Genomic DNA, 25680 nt, shown 5'->3' on the forward strand with positions numbered 1-25680 from the left:
CCACATATAACCTGTTGAGTTCTAATGGTGCTTGCAATGAATTTTTTCCTTGCATTATCTTTTCCTTCCTTCCTCCACTACTCTATCTGGTCTGGCACTCTGGTTCTCATCCCCGTACAAATCTAGTTAAATCCACCAGAGCAGCACTAGCAAACCTTACCCTCCAATTCAGATGCAAACTGTCCTGTTGGAATCGGTCCCACCTTCCCTGGAAGAGAGCCCAATGATTCAGAAGCCTGAGGCCATCCCTCCTGCACCATGTATTTAGCTACGTGTTAGGCTACATTATCCTCTTATTTCTAACCTCAGTAGCGCACAACACAGGTAGCATTCCTGAGATCACAACCCTGGAGGTTCTGTCCTTCATCCTAGTGCCTAACTCCTTGAACTCTCCTTGCAGGACCTCCTCACCTTTCCTACCCATGTCATTGGACCATGACATCTTAATGCTCACCCTCCCTCCTGAGAATGCTGTGAACTTGATCAGAGATATCTCTGACCCTGGCAACTTTTCCCTTAGCCATAGGACCAGACTCCATGCCAGAGACCTGATCACTGTGGCTTGTGCCTAGTAGGTTGTCCCCACCTCAACAGTATCCAAAATGATATACTTGTTATTGAGGGGAATGGTCACAGGTGCACTTTTCACGGCCTGCTTGTTCCCTTTCCCTCTCCAGACCGTCACCCATCTTCCCTCCTCCTGACTCCTAGGTGTGACTCTGTCCCTGTAACTCCTGTATATCACTCCCTTACCCTTCCGAATGACCCGGAGTTCTTACAAATCCAGCTCTAATTCCTTAACTTGGCTTGTCAGTAGATGCAGCTGGATTCACTTCTCACAGATGAAGTTGTCAGGGATACAGCTGGCTTCACTGACAACCCACATTCTGCTGGAGGAGCATTTCTCTGCCTTGGCTGCCATTCCCTCTGTTTATGACCAGAGGAGCAAAATATATGATATATAAAATCTGCCCTGACCTATGTTTACCTGCTTTTTATTCCTTGAAAAGGGTGGCCCTTTCTTACTTCAACTCCTACTATCCCTTACCTGTTCTCGCTGAGGCCTGATGAGCCAAAGCCTTTGCACTCTGACTCAGCCCACTCTGGTGATGACCCCTCATTCAATCTTTATTTTCTTGGTGACTGGACTTTCTTGAATATCTTAAAACACTGCGTTAAACAAGGGAGTCGATGATTAAATATGAACAGAGTTGATAGGTCAGACTGCTCATTGACTTTTGTAACTAACAATGTCAGATCCTACGTTCTTGTGTTTAACTTTGAATTTCATTTTAGAATCAAAATCATGAACATGTGTCACAAAATTTGTTGTTTTGTGCAGCAATATTGTGCGGAATAAGGTGCAAAATGGCTATAAATTACAATTCTGTAAATACAAAATTTAAAATAATAAATAACTAGTGCATAAAAACGAAACAGTGAGGTTGTGTCCATAGTTCATAGTCCATTCTAAAATCTAATGGTAGAGGAGAAGAAACTGTTGAATGAGTGTCTCAGGCTCCTATACCTTCTTTGTTACGGTAGCAGTGAGAAAAAGGCATGGCCTTGAGTGGTGAGGGTTGTTGATAATAGAAACTGCTTTCTTAAGACACCACCTCTTGCTGATGTTCTTAATGGGGTGAAGATTAATGCCCATAATGGCGCTAGCAGTATTTACAACCCTCTGTAGCTGGTTTCTGTCCTGTGCATTGGCACCTTTATATCAGACAGTGTTGGAACCATAGAATTCTCTCCACGGTACACCTATAGAAATTGGCAAGAGTCTTTGGTGACATGCCAAATTTCCTCAAATCCCTGATGAACAATAATCACCTTCTTCATGATCACATTGACATGATAGCCCCAGGGTAGATCTTCGGAAATGCTGACATGAGGAATTTGAAGTTCCTTACGCTCGCCACTGGATTGTGTTCTCTCGGTTTCCTTTCCTGAAGACCACAATCAGTTACTAATTTTTACTGATGTTGAGTGCAAGGCTGTTTTTGTGACACCACTCAGCTAGCTGATCTACTGTATCTCACTCCTGCATGCTTCCTCAATGCCATCTGTGGTTTTGCTGACAACTATGTTATCATCGACAAATCTGTAGGTGTCATTTGAATTGTGCCTTGAGAGAGTAGAACAGTGGACTAAGCATGCAACCCTGTGGTGCGTCTGTGTTGATTGTTATTTGGGTATGATGTGAATATCCTTGAGTTATACTGGTATTAGATCAAGATTTGAGATTTCTTTATTGTTATGTAATCGTATAGAACATAATATTGCATGAAATTGCCTTTTGCCTGATGTTAAGGCAAAGAAAGAGCTGCGATTAGAGTCACCTGGCACTCCTTACAGTAAGAGAGAGAAAAAGAAATAAAAGAGAGCCCCTTCAGAGTCACTGAGTATCCGTGGATTTTCCTTAAGTGCTCCCGCAGCATCTGCAGCTGCAGACTCGTTTGATTAATTGGGAACCCAAGCTCCAGATCCAAACCTCTGACATGATCAGGAAGCCTTCAGCACCTGAGACTCTTCAGGAGCCCTTCTTGCCCTCAGCCCCCTTTCAAATCCCAGTTCCGATACCTGGTTCCCGTGAGCCAGTCACTTGCAGCCTGTGCGGTCCCTCAGCTGCTGAGCCCCTTGATGCTCCCCCACCGTAGACACCATCCTGTAGGGTCATCTCCTTTGCTTCTCCTTTTCAACGGGGAGTGTACTCCGCATTTCTGGTGCCCTGCTCCGGTTCACTCCTCCCCAGAGACTGAAACCTCTTGTAGCCGCTGCTGAGCACAGGCATTGCCAAATTGGGCACTGACCTCCCCAGTGGCAGTATATACTTACAAACACTGTCGTCTCCTTTCACAGGCTGTTTAAAGCCTGTATGGATCTGCCGGTATTAGGACATGATGGCTGAACCCTTCGGAGCAGCGCTGTTTCCGCTCTCCATTGTCCTGGGTCTGCACCAGCATCAGCGCTGCTATAATGGCAGCTGTAATTAACTGCCATATTACATTCTCATGTCAGAATTTAAGCATAGCTATTATTTCACAAAATTGTCAGGATAATAAAACATCCTACATTTGTGGTAAACAAATCCCTAAAGTGAAAGTGTTGCCTATTAAGCTGTAATCAGATGACAAATTGATGCCCTGATACTATGGAAAAAAAACCAGTTAATATACTTTAATTTGCGCAAAGTACAATTGTGTGGTCTTGTATATGGAACATTCATGAATCAAACTGAAATCAATGACGTAAGTAAGTTTACATTCAAGTCTTTTTTTATTTAGATTAGTTCAAGTGCTACATTGTTTTCCTTTCTTCTTTGGCTTGGCTTCGCAGACGAAGATTTATGGAGGGGTAAAATCCACATCAGCTGCAGGCTCGTTTGTGGCTGACAAGTCCGATGCGGGACAGGCAGACACGGTTGCAGCGGTCGCAAGGGAAAATTGGTTGGTTGGGGTTGGGTGTTGGGTTTTTCCTCCTTTGTCTTTTGACAGTGAGGTGGGCTCTGCAGTCTTCTTCAAAGGAGGTGGCTGCCCGGCGAACTGTGAGGCGCCAAGATGTACGGTTTGAGGCGATATCAGCCCACTGGCGGTGGTCAATGGGGCAGGCACCAAAAGCTTTCTTTAGGCAGTCCTTGTACCTCTTCTTTGGTGCACCTCTGTCTCGGTGTCCAGTGGAGAGCTCACCATATAACACGATCTTGGGAAGGTGATGCTAACTAATACTGTATTGCAATAATTACTTGGTGGTTTTAAAGCAGTACATCTGTTAAAGAGATGTTTGATCTTGGAATCAATGTAATTAACTCAAAAAGGGTATCTGCAAGGTTATTTTTCTTGTTAGTAACAAAGAGTCCCATGGAAAAGATCGAATATAATCTCCATGGATGATGACAGCTTTCCATTTGGATTTCCAAAGACCATGACTGAATATATTTGTAATCAGCCTACATTCTAGCTCTGTAAAATTCATTTATTATGATTTCTTCTAGTATATGATTATTTCTTGCCACCTTTAACTTCTGTCTGAAATCTGCATAATCCTATGGTATCTGCCAACAGCAGATCCAGTTCTTTTTGATAAATCTGGATGTTATTCCTCATTCAATGACATTCAGCCACCTGATCCTGACGACCTTCCATTGTTTTTTTCAATATCATCATCTTGCCTAAAATGGTCTCTTTCCCATCTGACCAATTTTTTTTTTATTTTGCTTATCCAAGTAACCATTTGCTTTATAATTATGTGTCATTTTGTAGCTTCTTGTTTCAACAAGAAAAGCCTGTGCTCTATTATCTGAAGCTACATTCTAAAAGTTTGAAGCATTAATGTGCCTTTGCTAAGGTAAACTCTGTAGTTTCTTTTCCATTATTTCATAGGATTTTACAGAATTGAAGAAAGTGTTTTTGCCCTTGTTCCCATATTAGTTCTTTGATGGTGCTGTCCAAAAAGTCCATTCCCATTCCATTTCCCTTGCAAATTTTTCACCCTCAATAGTTCATCCAATTTTTGGAATCCACTTACGAAGATGTTTTCATGTCCTTTTTGAACAATGATTTTAGAGCATCACAACTTGCTCTCTTCAATTAACGTTTTGCCATCTTTAGGTTTACGAATGAACATATTGAGTCTCGTTATTTCTTTAAGTTTTGGTTGTCTCTTTTTGTCAAATAACAGGCAAGTGTCTGAATAAAAAGTTCAGGGGCAGGGGGAAAGGGGAGGAGAACAGGCTAACAGGCTCTTCCTTTCTACCCCTTCCTCTGTTCTCTCCTCTTCACCCTCCCCCTTCCCATCTGCTCTTTAGATGCCTGCATGCTTTTTGCTCATTTCTTGACGGAGAGCTCAGGCTCGAAATGTTGGTTACCGTTGACTTCCTGTAGATGCAGCATGTTCTGCCAAGTTTCTCCTGCATTTGCATGAAATATAGTTTATTTTTAACAGTTTGCATTTTCAATTATTTGTCCAGCCTTCTCCGAATAAAAATTAATTTAATATGAGATTACTGTCTCTCAGAGCTTCGTACTTTGGCCTTTCCTTGCCTGGTCTGTAGATTTGAGGCTTGTATCTCTCCTTTTTTGGTGCAGGTTTGCAGTCCTTTTTATTTTGCTTTGAGTTCTGCAAGCATGCAACATGATATTTGCAAGGACTAGCTGCTGAGGAAAATACATTAAAGGTGGTACAGGAAATTAGATTAAGAATGAAACCAATAATTAAAGAAAAAATATTCTGAGGATTTTTTTCCTCCTTGAGATTTTATTTCAGTTCATATACCCAAAAACAGTACCCTAAAAATTATTGTGAGAATACTAAAATAATATCTAATCAATTTTCATCAAATTCAATGGAAAAATTGTCAGTGGAAACAATATGAATGAACTTGTATTAAAACTTTAAACATTTGTGTGGTATTAATGGTTGCAGTGATTTTATGCTCAATGTTTGGGACATAGATCCGCATTCTATTAGTTGTATAGACTGGAATAGATCATGGTCTATTGATGAAACAAACTCTCATAAATGATATAACCCCAGAGAAGTAGAGTTGTTGAACTGATATGTCAGAAATTTATGCATAGCCTGTGGGAAGAGCATATTTGTAAAATAATTATACAATTTTGGAATTTATTGGGGAGGAAATGTACTTCAAAGAGTAATGTTACCTCACATCCAAACATTGTAATGTTTCCCAAGAAAACAATAGTACATAATTCGGAAATTCAGTCTGTTTTATCAATGGCCAACAGTTTATCTTCTTTTCAGAAGGAAGTATTTTATTATTATAATGCAGCCATCCAAGACGTATGTACTTGATTGGGAGAATGTTTAAATGATAGAGGATCTTCTGAAAATGGGTCAGGGTAGTGTTGAGAGCCTTGATACTAAAGAAATCGGTGTAACATTATTGTTTATTAGACATGATGCAGTGCAGCTATTTTCTGGGCATGAATCTGCATTTAATTTTCAGGTAAAAATGTACCATGATCATCAGCTATTGATCATGTAGCACCAACTGAAGTTTTCTTTATTAAATTTGAGATCATGACTCAAATGTTTCTGTTATGCATTGAATATCATTTTGGGGTGCTTTGTGTGCTTCCAGGTTTGTTTTGGTTTTGGATCTTGTAACTGAAAGATTCAAAACTGAATCTGTTGCAGATTTTTCATTTTATTGAAACCATCACAGCTGATTAAATAGTCAATGCAAACCAATGATTTACCGAAATTGCCATGCTACACTTCCCAATCTGTCAAAATGATTGTTAAATATGAAATTATTGCATCATTTTTAAGATATCAAACACTGACTACAGCAAAACAAATTCAAAGCTCCATTATATCTGTCTATTAATTATAGCAGTAATAAATGAGAGACTTTATTTTCAATAAAGTATCACATGTAGTTTATAAATTTCAAGGTTATTTGCTGATGGTGCCTCTTGAACCTTTTGTCCAGATAATTGTTTTGTGATCAGTCCCTGGTACCTACTATTTTCTATTGCAAGCTGCAACATTTGTTTTTCAGTAGCTTCATAAATTGTAACCAAGAGGTAGTGGTGGAATTTGCACTGAATTACTTGCACATCTGAGTATGTTGTCAGTTGCACTGATTGTCCTGGCAGTGTACAGTAATCTGCTGGAGGAGAAAGAAGCTCCCAGCATGTTACTAAGTGAAGAACTATAAGACGTTTCTTGATTTTTTTTAAAAAAAAAAGAGGTCTCACTTCAGAAGAGACTAAAATGGATAGCTTAAAGGAAATGGGTACACTGATTCATTTAAATTTCTAAATTCTCTATGCAGTTACTTTGGAACTTGATACATTAGGTTTCTTTGAACAGGACCTGTTTTGCTCTTTGTGGAGATCTTATTAATAAATATATAAAGAGTCAAGATCGATTTGAATTAATAAAACACCAGGAATATTTGTGATACACCTCCTCAGATCCTGAGAAACATTTCAAAGCATCAATTTGGATTATTTGAAGTGTTTTAGTATGGACAAATATGTCAACCCCAACCCATCAACAACAGAAATGAGATGACCGATCACTCTGTCCTGTAGGCCAAGTTGAGAATTGTAATACAGGTTGAGTACCCCTTATCTGAAAACCCAAAATCCGAAGCTTTTTGAGCCCTGACGTGATGCCACAAATGGAAGATTCCACACCTGACACTCTGTTGGCAGCAGTTTGTTACCAACCATCATCACCGCCAGGCCTACTGCATTACTCACTGTGTTTTTTGCTTATTCTCTGCCCTGTGGTACAAAGATATTGTAGAGAATGACCGATGGTGAAATAGCAAAAATGGTTCTGAAACATCATTTTCATGTGAAATCTGAAATTCATCTCCACCTAAAACGCTATGTTTGAGTATGTAACATGACCAGCAGCATTACCGTGTTGGGAAAAAATATGTACTGTAATCCTTTGATCAAAAAATACAGCATCGTAGGTGGAGACTGAAACCCTTATGTTATTTGTTGTTGTTTAACAGCTGTTACAGGTATTGTACTGATGCCGCTGTGTTGCTTAGTTACCCTAAACTCATTATTCCAAAATCTGAAACATGCATTTCGGATAAGAGGTAATTGACCTGTAAATAATTGCAGGATACATTTGTAGAATCTGATTCTTAAAAGTGTGATGTAGCGCAGAGACCAATCTACACTAATCCTATTTATCAGCAGTTGGTTCATGGCCTTCTGCGCCTTGACAATTAAGGAACTTGTCTAGAAACTTCTTAAATGTTTTGAGAGTACAGTCCCGTCTCCACCATGCTCTCAGGCTTTGCATTCCATATTTCAAATCATCCTCCAGGTGGATAAGTTATTCAGATTCCTTCTAAACTTTCTAATACTTTCCTTAACCAATGCCCTTTAATTTTTTTGTATGACAGTGTTCCATCAGAGAGCAGATTTGTGCATTTCTTCAAATGCAGGTATTGGAAAGAGTGATTAAAATTACTGTTGGCTGCAAACTGCAACTCAACGCCATAGGTTAGAAATTCCTGGTGGTCTGTTTCCTTTGCCATTGAAAGAAAAAGATAAAATTTACAGGTCAGTGCAAACAAGGTTTTAAATGAAGTTTTCACTCAAGAGCTTTTTTTTCTCAACAATTTCAGTTAGAGGGTTCCTATTAATCACCCATTTTGGACATGTTTGTGACCAAAGTGTTGTGTCCTTGTTTCTTGCATATTTCTTTTTAAAATAGCATGCAAAACACTGTAATCTGCTCTGCACACCTCCTGGTGGCTGGAAACAGAGTAACATTAGCAATCTTCAGGCAAATACAATGCTTAAACATTCCATCGAATAATCCATTTCACGTGGAATACTAATCTTGGCAGAAAATGCGCCTTGAAGCATATTATTTTTAAATTGTGGTGAGAAAATTAAATGGTACTATTTTAGAAATAAGGAAGATTTATATTCAGAAATAATTCTTCGGAAATCCACCACTGAGGCAGTAATGTGTCGGATGACTTTAAGGAAGATAGTCATGTTTTTCAGTGTTTTGGATCTTTCTGAAGGAATGATGTGAGCAATGCATATCCAAACTTGTATAAATCCATTGTTTTCTATACACTCACCACCTCTTATTAAAAGAAACTTGGTGAAGTTCAGTTGGCAAAATTAGCTGTGCATCTTCTCCCAATTTGTGAAATTGTAATGTAAAAGGAATAAATTAAAACTTTGCTGAAGAATAATGTTAGTTTAGACAAAAATCTATAAATAAAAGCATGCAAGATAGAACTAAATGGAATAGTTTGGTGAATTAGAACTTTTTTTATAAACAATTATTTCCTTTTTATTGTGCATCTTTTTGTGAAGATTTCCATCTGTAAAAAGAGTGGGAATGATTTTATTTTTATGATGCATTTAACAGTAGATTTTTCATCAGAATGACACGATGAATCTAAAGATTAAACATTAACTGATTGCTGATGGCACTTTGGACAAAGTGATGCACTGGTTACTTGTCATGGAAGGAATGAACTATTAAGTATTCAGTTGATAGCGTGCATTTGGATTTTCAAAAGCCATTTAATGAGTTGCCTCATAAAAAAGCAATTGTGTGAGTTGAGGATGGGATAATGAATGACATTCAATCGAAAAGAAAACCGAAAAATTGGGATAATTAATAATCAATATCGCATGGGTGATCCAAGGCCTGTAAAAGGAATTAGATAGATTCAATGAGTGTACACGAAGTTGGCAGATGGAATATAATGTGGGAAAATGTAAGGCTATGATGTTGGATGAAGGAATAGAAAAGTAGATTATTACTTAAAGCACTGAAACCACAAAGTTGCATGAAGCAACTCATCAAAGAGTTAGGAAGGTTAATGGATTGTTAGCCTTTATTGGAAGGAGTTGGAGTAGAAAACCTTATAGGCACTGGTGAGACTGGATCTGGAGTACTGCATATGGTTATTGTCTCCGTTTTATATAAAGAATAAACATGTCGTGGAGTCAACATGGAAAAAAAGTTCATTTGGGTAATGGAAGATCCAATAGGCAGCACTGGAACAGAATGTGTTCTTGGTAGAATTGATAGACATAAATAATAGATAAAGCATGAGGAGAACTCTCCACTTGTCTGGAAATAGTTCCACAATACTATGCCTATTGAGGAAGTTTCAGGTGAAAGACAATATAGTATCCTTAGGATTAGTACACCAGAGTCAGTTTGTGCTCTTTTACCTACATTGTTGCAGGGTAATCATCCCCTATTTTACCTTGATTTTGTGAGTACTTTTCACCCCTTTGGCATTCAGTTTGAGTCAAAGCTTAGGTCTAATGAATTACCCTTCAAACCTTTGCAGATGAACATTAACTGTAATTTTATTGAACAGAAAGACAATCAATGACACTTAATTGGACAATGACAAATATTGATATAATGTATTGTAGGAGGAGATGGGCATTTTATCTTCTCATCTCCAACTGATGCTTGGCTAAATTTAGACTGGAAATTATTTGTTTTATGCGTTAATAATTCCTAATAAGTTTTGGGCTCCATTGGACATGGAAATTGTGATGAGTTTGACATTACAGCATGGTGACTGTGAATGATTTATTGGTTCCAAACAAAATTAATTTGTTGTTACCAAGGTTCAGCATGTGGCTGATCTATCATTCCCAATTTTTAAGAAGAAGCCTCCATGACAATATTGTTACAATTAAAGACAAAGTGTTATCATGTCTTGTTACAAAGTATAATTCTTTTACTAGTTTAATTTGTGGTGTACATTAGTTTGTTTCTGTACAATAAGCCAGGTGAGCCCTGAGCCAGGTCTTCCTGTTATTTACTTTCTTCTTCAGAAATTATTGTATCTGTCCATGGGAACTATACACAAACCAAAGATGTGCCCAGCTGCTAAGAAATGAAATTTCTATTGAAAGCTTGAATTCCATATCAACCTTCTATGACAATTGTTGCCCATTAAACTGTATTTTAGTACATGTATTTTGATTAAGTTAAATAAAATGTAACCTACAAGTTTTAATGAACTTGCCATGTACATTTTAGCAGGTTATATAACAACCATTTTAGAAGGTTAAGTGGTGGTCACTTTGCTAAAGATAAGTGGAATTTAAACTAAACCTAAAGTGGGCATCAGAGCAGTGATTATTATTGCCCAGGTATTTCTTAGACAGAATTTTCTTCCACTTCTTTGTTGATGGTTAGAAGTTGAGAAAGATGATAATTGGCAAGTATACATTTCTATTGCTTTCATGCAAAATAAACATTTGAATAATTTCCACATTGTCAGATAAATGTCAAATGTTGACCAAAACTCATTCTCCTCTGCTGTACCAACAACACACAAGTGACAAAATTGTGAATAATTTAAGCTCAATACTCGAGAAAGGATGCAAATCATAACTCGACACCTGCAACAGCAAGACTACCTTGCATTTATATTGTACCTTTTATGTGGAAAATATCTCAAGGCACTCTACTGGTATTTGGTGGAATGCAAAGGATGGAAAAAAAATCAGGTAGATAACAGTTCCATTATAATAATTTCACTTGCACTTCCAAAATTCTGAAGTTTTCAAATGTGTTTAGTTGGGGTCAGTGGATAAATTTTGCAACTTCATGCCTTTCATACATTGTACTGCAAAAGGTTTTTTTGAGGATAAGTTATTTATGGGAGAGTCTCTCTAATTTCTGCACTTGATTTTCAAATAGGTTTGCAGTTAATTCCAGTGTGTTATTAAGAATAGATAGTTTCTTTCTAATTATTGCTGAAAGATCTGTGCCAATATAATCTTGCGACATTACACTACCCAATATATTAGTTGTCAATTTAATAACTAAAGCAAGGTAGAAAATTGATTTAATTGGTTGCTATTGCATTTGGAAGCTGTTTTACTTTTTTTTAATTTAAAATTATTTAACACTTTTATTTGAGGATGCACTTTAAATATTTTCAGGGAAAATAGTTTCATTATTAAGAATGTGAAGTGGTGATCTTAACTCCTGATAATTTGAAAGGTATAATTCTCAGATGAAAAAGACAGTCTACTTGAATCATCTTTCTCTGATCAAACTGGGCAAGATTGACAGTATCATAACAGATAGAGTTAAATATATCCCTGTCACTGAGTTGAACAAGTTTTAATAAGGGATTGATTTGGTCCAGAAAAACACAGTCAAAAAAATTACAATTAAATTATTTTAAAAAAAAACAAAACTACTAAAAAGGTATGGCAATAGAGCCACAAAAGGAATTTTAAGTGGAATTGTGATCCAATGAATTTGTGTCTCCTGGATGTCAGTTAGTTAACACTATCTGAATTAAATAGGTAGAAAATAACAGCACTCTATTAGATGGCAACAGATGTGAAGGTAAAAGGCACAAAAGAAAGGCCCAGCAACATGAAGTTAAATTGCACAGAGGAGTTTTGGAGGGCAGACAGAGAATTGGCAGTCTAGGCCTTGAGGAGTATTTCTGCTTCATTTTGTAGTAGATGTGTTATTGGAGCTCCACGAAAATGGGGAATATTGCATCCCATCCTAACTTGTGTCTTGCTGATTGTGGAAAGGCTTTGGAAAGTCTTGAGGTGAGACATTTTGACAAGAAAGATGTTTAATTTAGTGAATTCAATTATGGTAATGCTACTGTACTTTAACATTGCTGGCTGTCTACACGCTAATCAATGCATTTTCCTAGGCCTCAAGAAATTTCTGGGCCTTAGTCTCCAGCAACCAAGTTTATATTTCTTCATGCCCCTATTAAGGGGAAAATTATTCCACAATTCCCACTGACGAGTTTTACCTGGACAATGTTACATCAAATGGTTCGAAGATTTCAGATTTTTTCAAATTTCACATTTATAAGAAAAATGCTATGATGTTAAGCACAGTCATTTGCAAACCACTGATGATCTTTGATCTTTCTTGGATAAAGGCTATAAAAAAAAGTCTGGAACTTTTTGTGAACTGACAGAATCCAAACTGATCACGTAAATAAGTTTAAACTGTATGACGAGAAGCTGGAGGACATGATAGGTCAAGCAGCATCCATGGAGAGAAACAAAAGGTTTGGGGCCTGTTTTGAGACTTAAGTGGGAAGAAGGTATACCAAATACATGAAGTGGGGTGGGGGAGAGGGGGTCAGTGAAACACCAAGAGAAAATGTTCCAGATTCTGGTTCCATTGTTTCCATCTGTCATTGACCTGCTCCCACTTTAATAGCCCATTCCAGTATAGCCCATTCTTTTCTCTGAATCCCTCCCACAGTGGTCTCCTCCCCAACCTGTCACACCATTCCATCTCTCCCACCTTTGTATGCTTGTTGTCCACCTTAGTCTCGAGAAAGTGTCCCAATCCAAAACGTTTGATGTCCATTCCCTCCAAGGTTGTTGCCTGAATTGCTGAGTTCCCACAACTTCTAATTGTTTGCTTAAATTTGCAGCATCTCCAGTTTCTACTTTTATATAATCATGAGTTACACAGTGCAGAAACAGGCCACCTGATCCATCTCATCCTTGTTGACCAGATTGTCAACATAAGCTTGTTCCATTTATCTGCATGTAAATCTTTGCTAATCTTTCCTAACCGAGAACCTATCTAAATGTCTTTTCAACATCACAGTTGTACCCACCTTAACAACTTCCTCTGGCAACTCATCCCATATACTATCCACCATCTGTCTGGATAAAGATACCCCATTTAAATCTTTCCCCTTTCAATTTAAGCCTAGGCCTTCTTGTTTTGGTCTCCATGATCTTGAGAAAAGAACTATCACCATTCATCTCCTGATTTTATATACTTCCATAAGGTTGTTATTATTGTAAAATTCACAAGGCTGGTTAAATGCTTTCTAATGTCCTGTGTACATTATGAAATCCATGAACCTGTAAAGTTTGTTTGGTAAAAGCTGTTCATCACATTTTGAAATTTATCCTGGGGGGTTATGAATCCTATTTATTTCTCTCACTGGATTCTATTTTTTTTTTGGCTATTGGAACTGTTCAGTCATGCTCGCATCAATGTGAACTTCTTATGTAAACTAGCCTGTGGTCTGCCAGTGATGTAACTGAATTCAACAAACTGTGCTAAAGTGCTTCCTTCCTGGACACTGAAGCATAACATTTTATGAACTTGTCACTTTTGATTACACTAAACCACAATACAAGCTCAAATATGTCTCTACCCACTCTCCGATGTTTAAACTACTGCATCTGCACAATGCAATTTTGGTGCATCTGACCTCACCTTCCTCCACTAGATTCATATTGTGTGGACTGGCAGCCTCCGTTGATCCTCAGCAGAGGTGTTGGAAGCTCTCTGGCCCCTTAGCTTTTTGCCAGCCATGTCTGGTGTAGAAGCTGCATTTTCATTCATTTGATTAGGAGTCACTGACCTCATTAAGAATGTAAATTCAGGTTAATATTTTGCTTATTATTTCACTTGCATTTAATAAATTTTCAGTAGTTTAATATATTTTAAATGAAGTTATTATCTGTTCCTCTTTCACCATTTAAATTGTGATCATTAATAATGTGACATTGCAGGTGGCCCAGCTGTATCAGAGACCCAGGTTCTAGTCCAATCTCCAGTGCTCTGATTAAGGCAGGGCTGACTTCCTCAACGTGATGTCTAGTCACTTGTATATTTTTATGGAAAAGTTTGCAATGGAGGTTTCCAGTAGAATGGTTTCAATGCATCAATGGAAAGGACGGGGCAGTGTGGGGAACAGGCAGAGGATGAACGCAAGGTATTGGCTGGGTCCAGCACAATCCAGCCCAGATATATGGACCATCAAATCCATCCAAAACAATTACAATGATTAGTTTTCCCTTGGCAATCTCTTGCTTTTTCAACATGATCAGTGGTGCTGGGAAGGGACCTGGGACAGAATAATGAGGCAGGCTGCATTTAAGGTCAGGTGGTAATTCTTAATTACTTCTAATCATTTGTGTTTTCCCAATTTCTTATTCTCCACTCTTAAATTTCCTGCAAGCTTCATCGCTTTTTGCTAATCCCAATGACCACTGACTCCACTTCCTCCTTGCTCTGCTCTCTCTTTCTGCAGCTATCAGGCCACTGAATGAATGCCTCAACAGTGCTCTCATGTTGCCCAGATGGATCTCTCTTATTGTAACCAAATGCTCTGTAACTATGCTCTTGTTCTGCCACTCTGTCTGGTTATATGTACATTAGAGTTGACTGATTGGACTACCTGAGGACGAACCTTTCTGAATGCCCCAGGCATCACAAACTTAGTCTCATTTTTTATGTAAACTTCAGATATGCCCACAGACCAGAAGTCCAGAGACACTAAATGTCAAATACTTAAGGACATATATTTAAATTGAGAGGGGGCAAGTTTAAAGGATATTTGAGGTGATTTTCTACTCAGTGACTGGAAGGTGCTTGGGGAAGTGGTGGAAGTAGATATGATAACAATGTAGCATTTAGAGAAGTAGATGATTTGCATTGATTTGCTTTTACCAAACAAACTTTACATTTGACAAATGTAGAGAGTGCAAACAAACAGAAAGACAACATGGTTGTTCAACTGGTAAAATGAAAGAATATAGGGAGATGTACAGAATCAAAATTGGGAAGTACAAGTTTGGAAAAAATAAAGATTGTGAAATAGGGAATTAGATTAAGAGAGACACATGAAAGAGTTTCAAAAGAAATGGTTGTTTTTACTCTTTGGCACTAGTAGTTGTATTTCAGACCCATAAAGATAGTAGACCAATAGTTACATTAATTAAGTTTGCACTAACATCTATTTAGTGCTATGTAGTGTATTAGTGTGGTGACTTGATGTTATTTGCAGGTATTTTCAGGTTCAATTATTGTGCAAACTTTGGACGAGTAAGATCATTTCGTTAAAACCTTTATACTTGCACATTTAACCGTATTCCTACTATACACTGCACCAACAGTCTTCCATAAAGTTTTTTGGGCTGTTGATGGTAATGTTATTGGTAATGCACAATCTGGCCTGCTGTTACAATGTATGTCTTTGTTTGGGTTACTAAACATCTTGCATTTGATAGATGTGAAGCAGTAATTGGAAGTAATTTGTGAGGCAAAAGCCATCTGGTGGTCAGTTACCAGCATTTATAGAGGGGGGGTAAATGTTCCATTATTGTCACATAACAGTTAAGAGTTAGAGTCCCCACTTTTTCCAGCACCCCACAGTACCTCGTGTTCCCAGGTGGCCTCCCCTCCATGTCACCGACCAACCATGTGATGTAAGATTGTGCCCTTCAGTTTCAGATTCCATTTTCAATTACAGGACTAAAACATGAATATGTGTAGACACCATGATTGAAGTAAAAACACAATGGTGGAGAAACTCAAAGGGTCAAACAGAGCAAAGTTAAAGACACAAAACCAGTGTTTTTTGGGCTTGAGCCCTTCATCAAGGTATGAGCAGAATCTTGCAAAATTCGAGCAAAAGCCCAAAAAGTAGCTTTGTATTTTCAACATAAAATACCTGCTGAATTTCTCCATCAATGAGATTACATCTCATCTCATTTTTCCAAATGCCAGATGCCTAAATACTCAGTTGCTCCTCATCCCAGGAACCAGTCTGATGCATCTAGATTGTATTCCCTCTAGCAATTATATCCTTTTTTTTAGGTGAGAATAGAAATCTGTGCCCAATACTTTCAATGGGACCCAATTCAACTTGAGCCTCTTGTGCATTAACCACATGGTGATCACCTCTTTCCCAGTCGACAACAATGTTTTAACCCATCTCACCAAAACATCACCAGCTCATCAAAATACTTTAAACTTACCACTTCTTAAAATCCACTGAAGAAATTCTACTTCCAGATGAGCAATGCTCTTTTTTTGTGTAACTCTATTGCACAGACCTGAGTTTCTGCCGCTCCAGCTATTCCACTATGAGACACCCTCAGCCGAGCTTTTGCATGCAGCTTCATAAGATCATCTTGATGGTCCATTAACCATCGCTTGTTAATTGGCATTTTAGTGAACCACTTTATGTACTTTTGTGTGTTAAATCTGCTGGGTGCAAACCTGTTCAAATAACAATCAATAATTATTTCAGTGTTATTTCAAGATTCAAGATCCCCTTATTGCCATATAATAGTTCACAGCATGTAATACATGAAATTCCCTTCTGCTTGATGTAAGACAGACAAAGAGTCACCATTAGTGTTGCCTGGCTCCCCTTGTAGAGAAGAGAAAGAGAAGCAAAAGAGAGTTGTTTCAGAGTGATTGTGTTCCCACAGCCTCTGCAGCCACACATGGACTCCTGTTTGATCCATTGGCAACCTGAGCTCCAGATCCAAACCTCCAACACAGTGGTTCTCAACCTTTTCCTTTCCCCTCACATACCACTTTAAGTAATCCCTATGCCATAGGCGCTCTGATTATTAAGGGATTGCTTAAGGTGGTATGTGAGTGGGAAGGGAAAGTTGAGAATCACTTCTCGACCTAATTTTTACTGAAATATTTTGCTTGAGAAAAGTTGCCCATTTTCTTTGGAGTTATGAAACCGTGCACCTAATGAGTCAATTAAGTATGATTAAAACAGTGATTTTCAAACTTTCTTTCCACCCATGTACCACCTTAAGCAATCCCTGACTAATCACAGAGCACCTCTGGCGCAGGGATTACTTAAAGTGGGATGTGAGTAGAAAGAAAAAAAGTTGAGAACCACTGCTCCAACATGTTTGGGAAACCTTCAGAACCTGAGGCCATTAGGGAGCCCTTCTTGCCCTCAACATCCTCTCAAATCCAGGTTCTGATACTTGGTTCCCATAAGCCAGTCTCCAGCAGCCCACAGCCTGTGAGTCTTTCAGCCACAGCCTCTTGCTGGTTGTTATAGTCACCATTCTATAGTATCCTTCAGCTTCTGAAACCCTTGCTAGTCTGGTACTGTGGTCACTGTTCTGTAGGGTCATCTCCTCTGCCTATCCTTCTCAATGTGGGGGTGGGCGGGTGGGGGCCCTGCCCATTTTTGGATCCCTGCACCGGTCTGCTCCTTCCGCGGAGTCTGCAACCCTTCATTGCAACACAGGCACTGCCAACTGCCAGCACCTTTAACAGGTTATTTAAAGCCTGTATAGAGCTATCGGCATTAGGACTGGGCGGTAGAATCCTTCGGAGCTGTGTTGTGTCTCTGCTCTTCCAATCCACACCAGCAGCATCACTTCCATTTTAAAAATGAAAGCACAATGTTAAATAACTAAAATAAATGCTTACCTGTTCAGTCCTATTTTGACTCATGCTTCATCTGTCCTGTATTCTTAAAGTTGCATTTCACATTCATTCTGCTAAATTTATCTTCTTTAAATGTTTAGATTCTTTTTGTTGAATATTTTATTTAATCAACATATATAAGATAATAAAAACAAACAATAATAAATCTCAATATTACAGTGTTAACAGGCATATGCTGAAAATACACAAAAGGAAAACCATATCAGATCCTAATTTTACTCTTAAATAGGTTCCTATCTAAAAATAACAAAATAGCATATTACGAGGAATATCATATTTAATTTTTAATTGATCAAAAGATATCAATCTATCATTATCAGAACATTCTTCCAATTTTGAAATTCCTTTATTGTTCCAAATATTTTTTAAAAATTAAATAAGATAGGAGAAATTATACCAGGGGAGTTTATTTATAAATGGGAGCCAAAATTAATAATAGAAGATAAAGATATTCCAATATTAAAACATTTGCTTAATATCTGGAATAAAATTGTTAGAAATCTTCTTTTGTTTAAAAATGCCATTAATTAATCCCTTATTAATTAATTTTTTCATAAGATTTTTTTGGTTCTTTTCTAGACTTGTTAGCATTCTTGAAGATTGGAATAATATCATAGATAAAAATGGTCTTTTAAAGAAAAGTAGTGTTAGCATTTTTATATCCTGCAACTATTCACCAGTGTTTCGCTCGTTACAAATGAAATGAAGATTCCATCAACCACCAGTTAGGCACCTTGTTCTTTGGTGGTGGCGCTGATTGGAGAGGAAAATGTTCAACCACTGGAGAAATTATTATTTTCTTCTAGAATACTCCACTTCGCAAAAGTTCACTTTAATGTGCAACTTAATCATTTCAGGATTAATTTTAGAATTTATATTCTTGTCAAGTGACAGCCAAATTTGTCAAATTAAGTTGTGGGCTGATTATAAGTATTGCCATGTTTACTGTCACCACCAGATCTTGACACTATATATGATGTCATCAGCTTGTGGTTGAGATGGTCAATGCAATATTGAATGATCATCTTGTTTTGATCTTGTAACCTAATATTTCACTTGTATATTTATGTCATATTTCTGTCTTCTCCATGAACACTCACTGATTTCTGATGTGTTATTTCATTCTTTTGCAGTCTCAGCTTTATAATATTTCACGTTACACCAAACCAGACTATATTGCTTCTGCACAGCAATAAAGCTCTTTTGAACTGTATTTGTCATCTTGTAAAGCACAACACACTTTTACAAAATGGAATTTAATTGTTACCATTTAGTGATCAAGGAGTTAATGCTGATTGTAGCATTGTGTCTAATATCTCTGCCCTTGCTCGAAATATTACAATTTGGCAGATGGACCTTGATTTACCATCTCACCTCTGCAATGTAGCACTCACTGCTATAATGGGGCATAAAACTAGCTTGTGTGCAAGTCTGTGGAATGACCTGAGGGGACATCTTTATGAATATGATGGTCATTTTTGATTTCATATTTTAATAAAAAGCAGGATCAAAGTGAGATAAGGTGGCCATTATAAACATAACAAGAAGAAGAATCATTCTCTTGAATACCAAGTGAAGAATGAGGAACTGCCATACTGCACAGTAAGGGCAGATTTGGAAAATGGCTGTAAAATGAAAGCATCACCAGATGCCAAAGCCACCAAAATATTAAAGGGATTTAGGCTAAGTTAAGTAAAAGTGCTGAAATCATATAATTTAAATATTCTGTGCAGATCACCTGCATTCTTTCTGCTTATCCTTTGACATAAAAAAAATTAGCATGAAATGTTGTTTTCAAATCTACAGATTATATCGTGCAAAAGATGGATGTAAAGGGAGCAGAAGAACCAGGGAAGCAGTGCCGAGTTCCCACTCCTCAGTCTTCCATTTCATCACCAACAGTCTCACCTTCCCCAAAGGTCAAAGGTAAGGAAATAAGCCACCCTCCATTGTGTAGCTAAAGTTCATCTTACACGGTATTGACTGAGATGCCTTCTAATGCATGCATATCAAACATCCATTGTTTAAGAATGATTTTACATTATTCACAAGCTAACTCATCAGACAACGATGTACGGTGATGCCTCAGTTTAAGATCAAGGTAATGGAAGGCATCTGGTTTGGCTGTATCAATATTGGACATGTGTCTAACAAAATTTAAATGGGGCAATCTTTGATGATGCATTAAAATGTGTGATCACTAGTGTTAATTAGGCAGTTTATGTTACAGATTAAATGAAAGATGGACACATACTTCTTGGATGATTTGTATCCAGTTTAGGTTTGCATAAATGTTTTGTGGAAAGTCCAGTTTAGATACTGGTTCCTTAGCTCTATTGATAAGGTTTTTGTTCAGGAAATTGTTGTTCCATTAAGACTTCCATTACTACCTGGTATTAAATGAGGTTTAGCTTTGAAATGATCCCCATAGTAGTTTCCTTGATTTAGTCACCACCTTCTATGTCTCTGTTCTGCAGTGGATCTGGTGTAATGGGATCACCAGTTTACAATCTACAAAGCCAGTAACAAAGGCTTTCAATCCAGTATCTTTTGGAGTAATGTTCACTGTTATCCACTGCAGCTAAATGAATGGCAAAGACTGTACCCATCCATTTCTTTTCCATCACCGATGAAGCTGTCCCTGACCATCAGGCAAATTTTAGGCCTGGTCATATCCTTTCATTGGTTACTGAAGAAAGTTTCCAGTGTTGATGGAGGTATTTTCTACAATGCAGTGTGCTGAAAAAAAAACTCCAACATCAATTGTGGTTGACTTTCAAAGTACAGTAAAATTCTTGTTAATTGGATTTCAAGCAACTGACAGCCTCAAACATTCGGCAAAAAAAAGAGGAAAATAAATAGATAAGAATTACAGAAGTTGGCAATTGGCGAGCCTCACCATTAGTTCACCAATCCACCCAACATGCAATCTCAAGCAACTGGAAAATTCACATATCTCCTGATCTTGCATCCTGTGCCAATCTTGAACGATGGACAGATCAGGTGTAGGTGGAACAAGGATTTAAGAAAATGACATTGGCCTCCAAGAGGGTTTGTAACCAACATGTCCAACACAACACTAGCCAAATTCGGTGTGAGTTAGTTTTCCAGACACCCATCATTGACTTTGCTGAATAAGTGCATTAAGAACATTATGGATATTGGAAATTGTACTCCAATCCATTCAAAGCAGTGGCTATATATAGAAGTCAATCATCATTTCTGGAGGGATAATGTGGATTATGCAGTCTTCTCATAGTAGCAAGCACGTGGTTGAAATGTTTCCTCCTATTGCAACAACTTTTGTTTAAGGAGAAGGGCAAACAAAACTCTTGGAGAAATTCAGATTCAATTTGCAAGAAACGTGGATTGTCAGAGCAGAGACCCTCAGAACACATGCTTAAAGCTGGGTGTAGTGTTCCTGATTGGCGAGAAAGCTGATACCAAGATGCTGGATGCACATCTAAACACATCCAATCATAAGGAAAACACATCATTGTTAGAAGGATATATTTTGCTTTTGAGAGGTGCTCCCAAAGTACCATTGATGAATTGCTGCAGCGCATTTTAAGAAGTACTCATTTTGGTGTGAGAATGAGTCATTTTGACAGAAAGAATACATTTATAGGGTGAAGATGGAATATGATTTAAACAGGCATTTGAGCATCTTAGGTACTTTGGAGCTACAGGTCCAATGTAGTGGAAAATATAACATTGCCCTCTTGAATAAGTCTTGTGTATGGGAGGGATTTGGGGTCAAGAAGAGGTTATATTTGTGCAAGTTTTAGCCACTATTCAGGAATCTATTTGTAGATCCTGCAAGTTTTATTCTGCATACATACTGTCAATGTCCACACAATGATGAAGAATTGGGCATACTGTTTTGGTATGGTCAAATTTTGCTTCTGAGTAATGACTAGGTCTATATCAGTCTTCAAACACAGTGACAAACAGGCACCAAGTAATATATTCTGGATAAGAAATGCTACTTACTGTCTTTACTTACAAACTGATTATAGGATCTAAAACCATCTGCTAAATGGGTGCAACCACAATAGAAAGACATTTGAATGACAAAGGTGCATTTATACACATAATATTGCCCATAGAAATAAAAGATGGATATGAGTTTGTGGCTTCTGAGAGAACTGTTCATTATGACATAAAAGGTGTCAACAGGAAATAATGTTTGAATTCTGCAAGTTTTTAATGATTAAATCCTGTTAGGTTATTACCAACATTCATGCTTTATATTTTTGAGGGAACCTAAAATTTGCTATGTTGGGCCAGAATCACATCACAGAGTGGAAGGAGTACATTTTTCTCATCTAACCCCTGTCAGCTCAAAACAATAGCCCCCTTCCAATTTATTTTTCCTTTTAAATACTGTATTATTCTGTTTTATTTTGAATGTAAAGGCTGAATCCACCATCACCTTCATTTCTCCTTTCTAGGCTTTAAGTAAAGTTACATAAAAATTATTTTCCACATGTCACTTTCAGTTCCATCCCATCCACTTTCATTCTATATATCCAAATTCTAGCCCCTTCTGCTAACAGAAACAGTGTCTCTCTATCTATTCTGTCTATACACTTCATGATTTTAACTGGCTTTATCATTTCACCTCCACCTTATCTCTTCTGTTTCCAGTCTGTTTTTGCAACTAAATCCTCTCATCCCAGGCTAATTTCAGTATATCTTTCTGAACCTTTCTAAGGGTTTCTATCTTTCCTGAAAGGTGATGCACAAACTAGTCAATGCTCCAGATATGGCTGAAGCAGTGTCTTATAATCATGAATCACTGGCTCTTATAAAATCCAGGATCTTGTATGGGTTTTGCTTGCTGAATCTCCTGTCTCTTTCAACAGTTATGCACATGTACCTTGCTATTTCTCTCACCCTTTTAAACTTTTTGCACTCTGGCTTATATTATCATTTGATATTGCTTGCACAGAAATGTAATGATCGATTATATTTTGAAATCGAATGATTTTTTGAACAATAATACTGTATTATTTAACTTTAGATCTTATTTGAAGATCCTTTATTAAATTACTTTGAAATTCTGCAAAATGACATTCTTGCAACAGAGTGAAGAAAAGGCACATAGTTCCCATAGGAATTCTTCCCACTTCCCTGTACATTTATAAAATGTAGAGTAGATATTCTGTAGCGTGATATGATCTCCATGGTTATCTCCTCCAAATGCACCATCACACTGGATGACTTGAATGTTGAGCTCTTATATCATGATACACTGCAAATATTTATGACATTTGTAGATTTATGCTGCGTTTTCCTTTTACATTTCCTTATACCTACAACATACAGCTTGAATTTTTCAGTTATTTTTAATTCGTTTGAGTCTTTTTTGGTATTAGTGTTTGGCAAAAACATTTTTTTTCCAGTTAGTTTGGAAAAAAAATTGCTGTGGATATGCAAAAATTTCACTGGGCAACAATTTTTTTCATTAGGTTAGCTTTCCTGAAAAGATTGGGGATTATGATAGAGAACTTCTTAGGAAGTTGGAGAAACATTAATTTTTATTGAATTTAGCATACTTAATCACATAATGACGCTGACATATTACATTAGTTCAAAACTCCATGTTAGTTTGACACCTAAAAGTGTGCCTGCTGATTTTCATTTATACTCAGAATCTGATGCCACTTGTGTCAGTGTCCAACAATAGTTGGTCAGTATTGATGGATTCCATTTGCCCTGATACCGCTTTTCCATGCTTGCAATGCCCTGGTGAAAACTTTCACCATGTTTGTCACTGACTGCACCAAGATCAGCAGGGAAGAAGTCCAAGTGTGAATGCAAAAAATGAATTTAATGACATGTTGCACTTCAAAGTTTTTTTGATAAAATCCTTGAATTTTTCATGCATAATGGAAAGCCTTTTGGTTTTTATCCCACTCCTGCCCATGGTTTTACTGTTGCAGACTTTTCTAGCATTGTTGTACCATTGACCAATGCTTAGCACAAGCAAAGGAGACTATTTAGTCATCAACATGATCATCTTGAAAGTGTTATGGGCCCAGAGGTCCCAAAACTCAGCAGCAATAGAAATTCACCAAGACAAATGGCTATTTAATTCTAACTTATTACTTAACCCCCTTCTAATTCTAAGCGCACATGCATATAAATTCAGAAAAGTTCTTTGATTCACAGTCTAATCTCACTTCTCACTCCTGCAAGTTCACTGGTATCAGGCAATTCTTAAATGTGCATACAATTTAACATTTATGAATTTCACCAGGCTTTGGTGCTTGAAAGGTAAATGGTTACCACTCAGGAAGTTTCTTGTCGGTTTTCAGAGAGAGATTTGTTGCTCATTGGACACACACAACTGATTCCTTTTGATCAGCCACTTCAGTGTCTTGCCGAATAAACTTGCCCCAACAGGGTTTTCCAGGTGATAACCTCTTTCTTTCAGGTCACCACAGAGTTCCTTTTTGTTTCTCTTATTTCAAGTGAAACATTGTACAGCCAGCCATCTCCTCTTGTATGGACCACACAGGCTGAACTAAGAACTCACAACCCATCTTCAAAATGGGGTTTTTCCACAAGCTTGCCAACTTGTCATGTTCCCGTCCCATCTGCTGCTGCTGAACTGTAGAACTAAATTCTCATATTCTCTCTCTCTCCCCTTGCAAAACCACATGACCGTCCTAGATCAGCAAACTGCATTCAGACAGACTGCGTCACCGGATCTAATCTTCGAGTCCGTTCATCTGTTGCTTTCCAAAACAATAATCCATTACTTCACTGCAGTCCAATTAACACCTACTTATGAAGTCTCTATAGGCATTGTTCAAAGTTTTTGCAAATGCACTCAGAGCCTGGACTATCTGGCTTGAACAGAGCTCTGCATTTTAAATGAGATCTGTTTGTATCTGTGTGTGACCTAATTAAAAACCCCACAAACAATCCCTTTTAAAACCTGTCTATATACAATATAAAATATAACATAATCCATCACAAAAGCTGCGTGTATTCGAGAAAGAAAATTAAGGAAAATTAGAATTTTGAATGTTTGAGATTTCTTGCTGGCATTAAGTCTTATCCGCAGCGGCATTAAAAATTCGTTTGGTAGTGTGTTTTCATTTTTTTATTGGTTAAAGCTAAATCAACCTGTGTCCTTAGATATACAAATAGCTTCATTTATACCATTTCTGTTAGATTTATTTGTGTTGTAATGTTCAGTATACAGTATACATAGGATATGAGATGTTTTGTTTTAATTTGGAGAGGGGAAAAGTAAGTGTTATTTTTGTTGCAATGTGATGTGATACAGTACCATGTGATATTAAATCCAAAAACTGAGATAAAGTCAGTGAACATTGAAATCATGGTTGAATTAATTAAGGATAACATAATGCATCTGTTGAGGTGAAGTCAAGGTTGACTACTTTATTGAAGTTCTGTTAAAGTGACTAGTTTCATTTATAAAATAATTGAGTTAATGGTAGTCTGTAATAGTTTCCTGCATGTGATTGGCAAGGTGTTTAATAACAGGCTTGTTAGAAAAATTTGTACATGTGGTATAAAATGAAACATTGCAAAAATGGAAGCAATGTGTATAGAGAGGCACAAACAAGTCGTGGAGGAAGTTGATGTTGCTCAAACCATAAAGGCTTTGTCGTGTGTGCATGTCTGTGTGTGTGTGGTCAGACAGTGCCAGATGCAGTACTTTGTGGCTGTGTGAGGGAGAGTGCACTAAATGAGAAAACAGCAAGGAATGGGAGAATGCAGGTGATGTCTCAGAGGACTGATTAGCCAATGTTGTTCCTTTAAAGAAGGGCAATAGGGATAATCCAGTGCATTATAGGCTAGTAAACCTTAAGTGGTAGGAAAATTATTGAAGACGACTGGAAAAGGGATATGATTCGCTTGGATTTGGAAAAGCACGGTCTTATTAGGGATAGTGTGCATAGC

At 37.5% G+C, this 25680-nt stretch overlaps 1 protein-coding gene across 16 annotated transcripts in view; it reads left to right on the top strand.

Annotated features, from left to right (window-relative positions):
- Positions 1 to 25680, top strand: part of anks1b (ankyrin repeat and sterile alpha motif domain containing 1B) — an 823124-nt gene that overhangs the window by 352200 nt on the left and 445244 nt on the right. For all 16 annotated transcript variants that reach the window (XM_069908369.1, XM_069908373.1, XM_069908387.1 and 13 more), the window contains one exon: positions 19543 to 19662. In XM_069908369.1, the coding sequence (XP_069764470.1) occupies positions 19543 to 19662 (120 nt within the window). The remainder of the gene's footprint in view (positions 1 to 19542; positions 19663 to 25680) is intronic.

The sequence above is a fragment of the Narcine bancroftii genome, chromosome 13 (genome assembly GCF_036971445.1).
Source record: "Narcine bancroftii isolate sNarBan1 chromosome 13, sNarBan1.hap1, whole genome shotgun sequence".
Lineage (NCBI taxonomy): Eukaryota > Metazoa > Chordata > Chondrichthyes > Torpediniformes > Narcinidae > Narcine > Narcine bancroftii.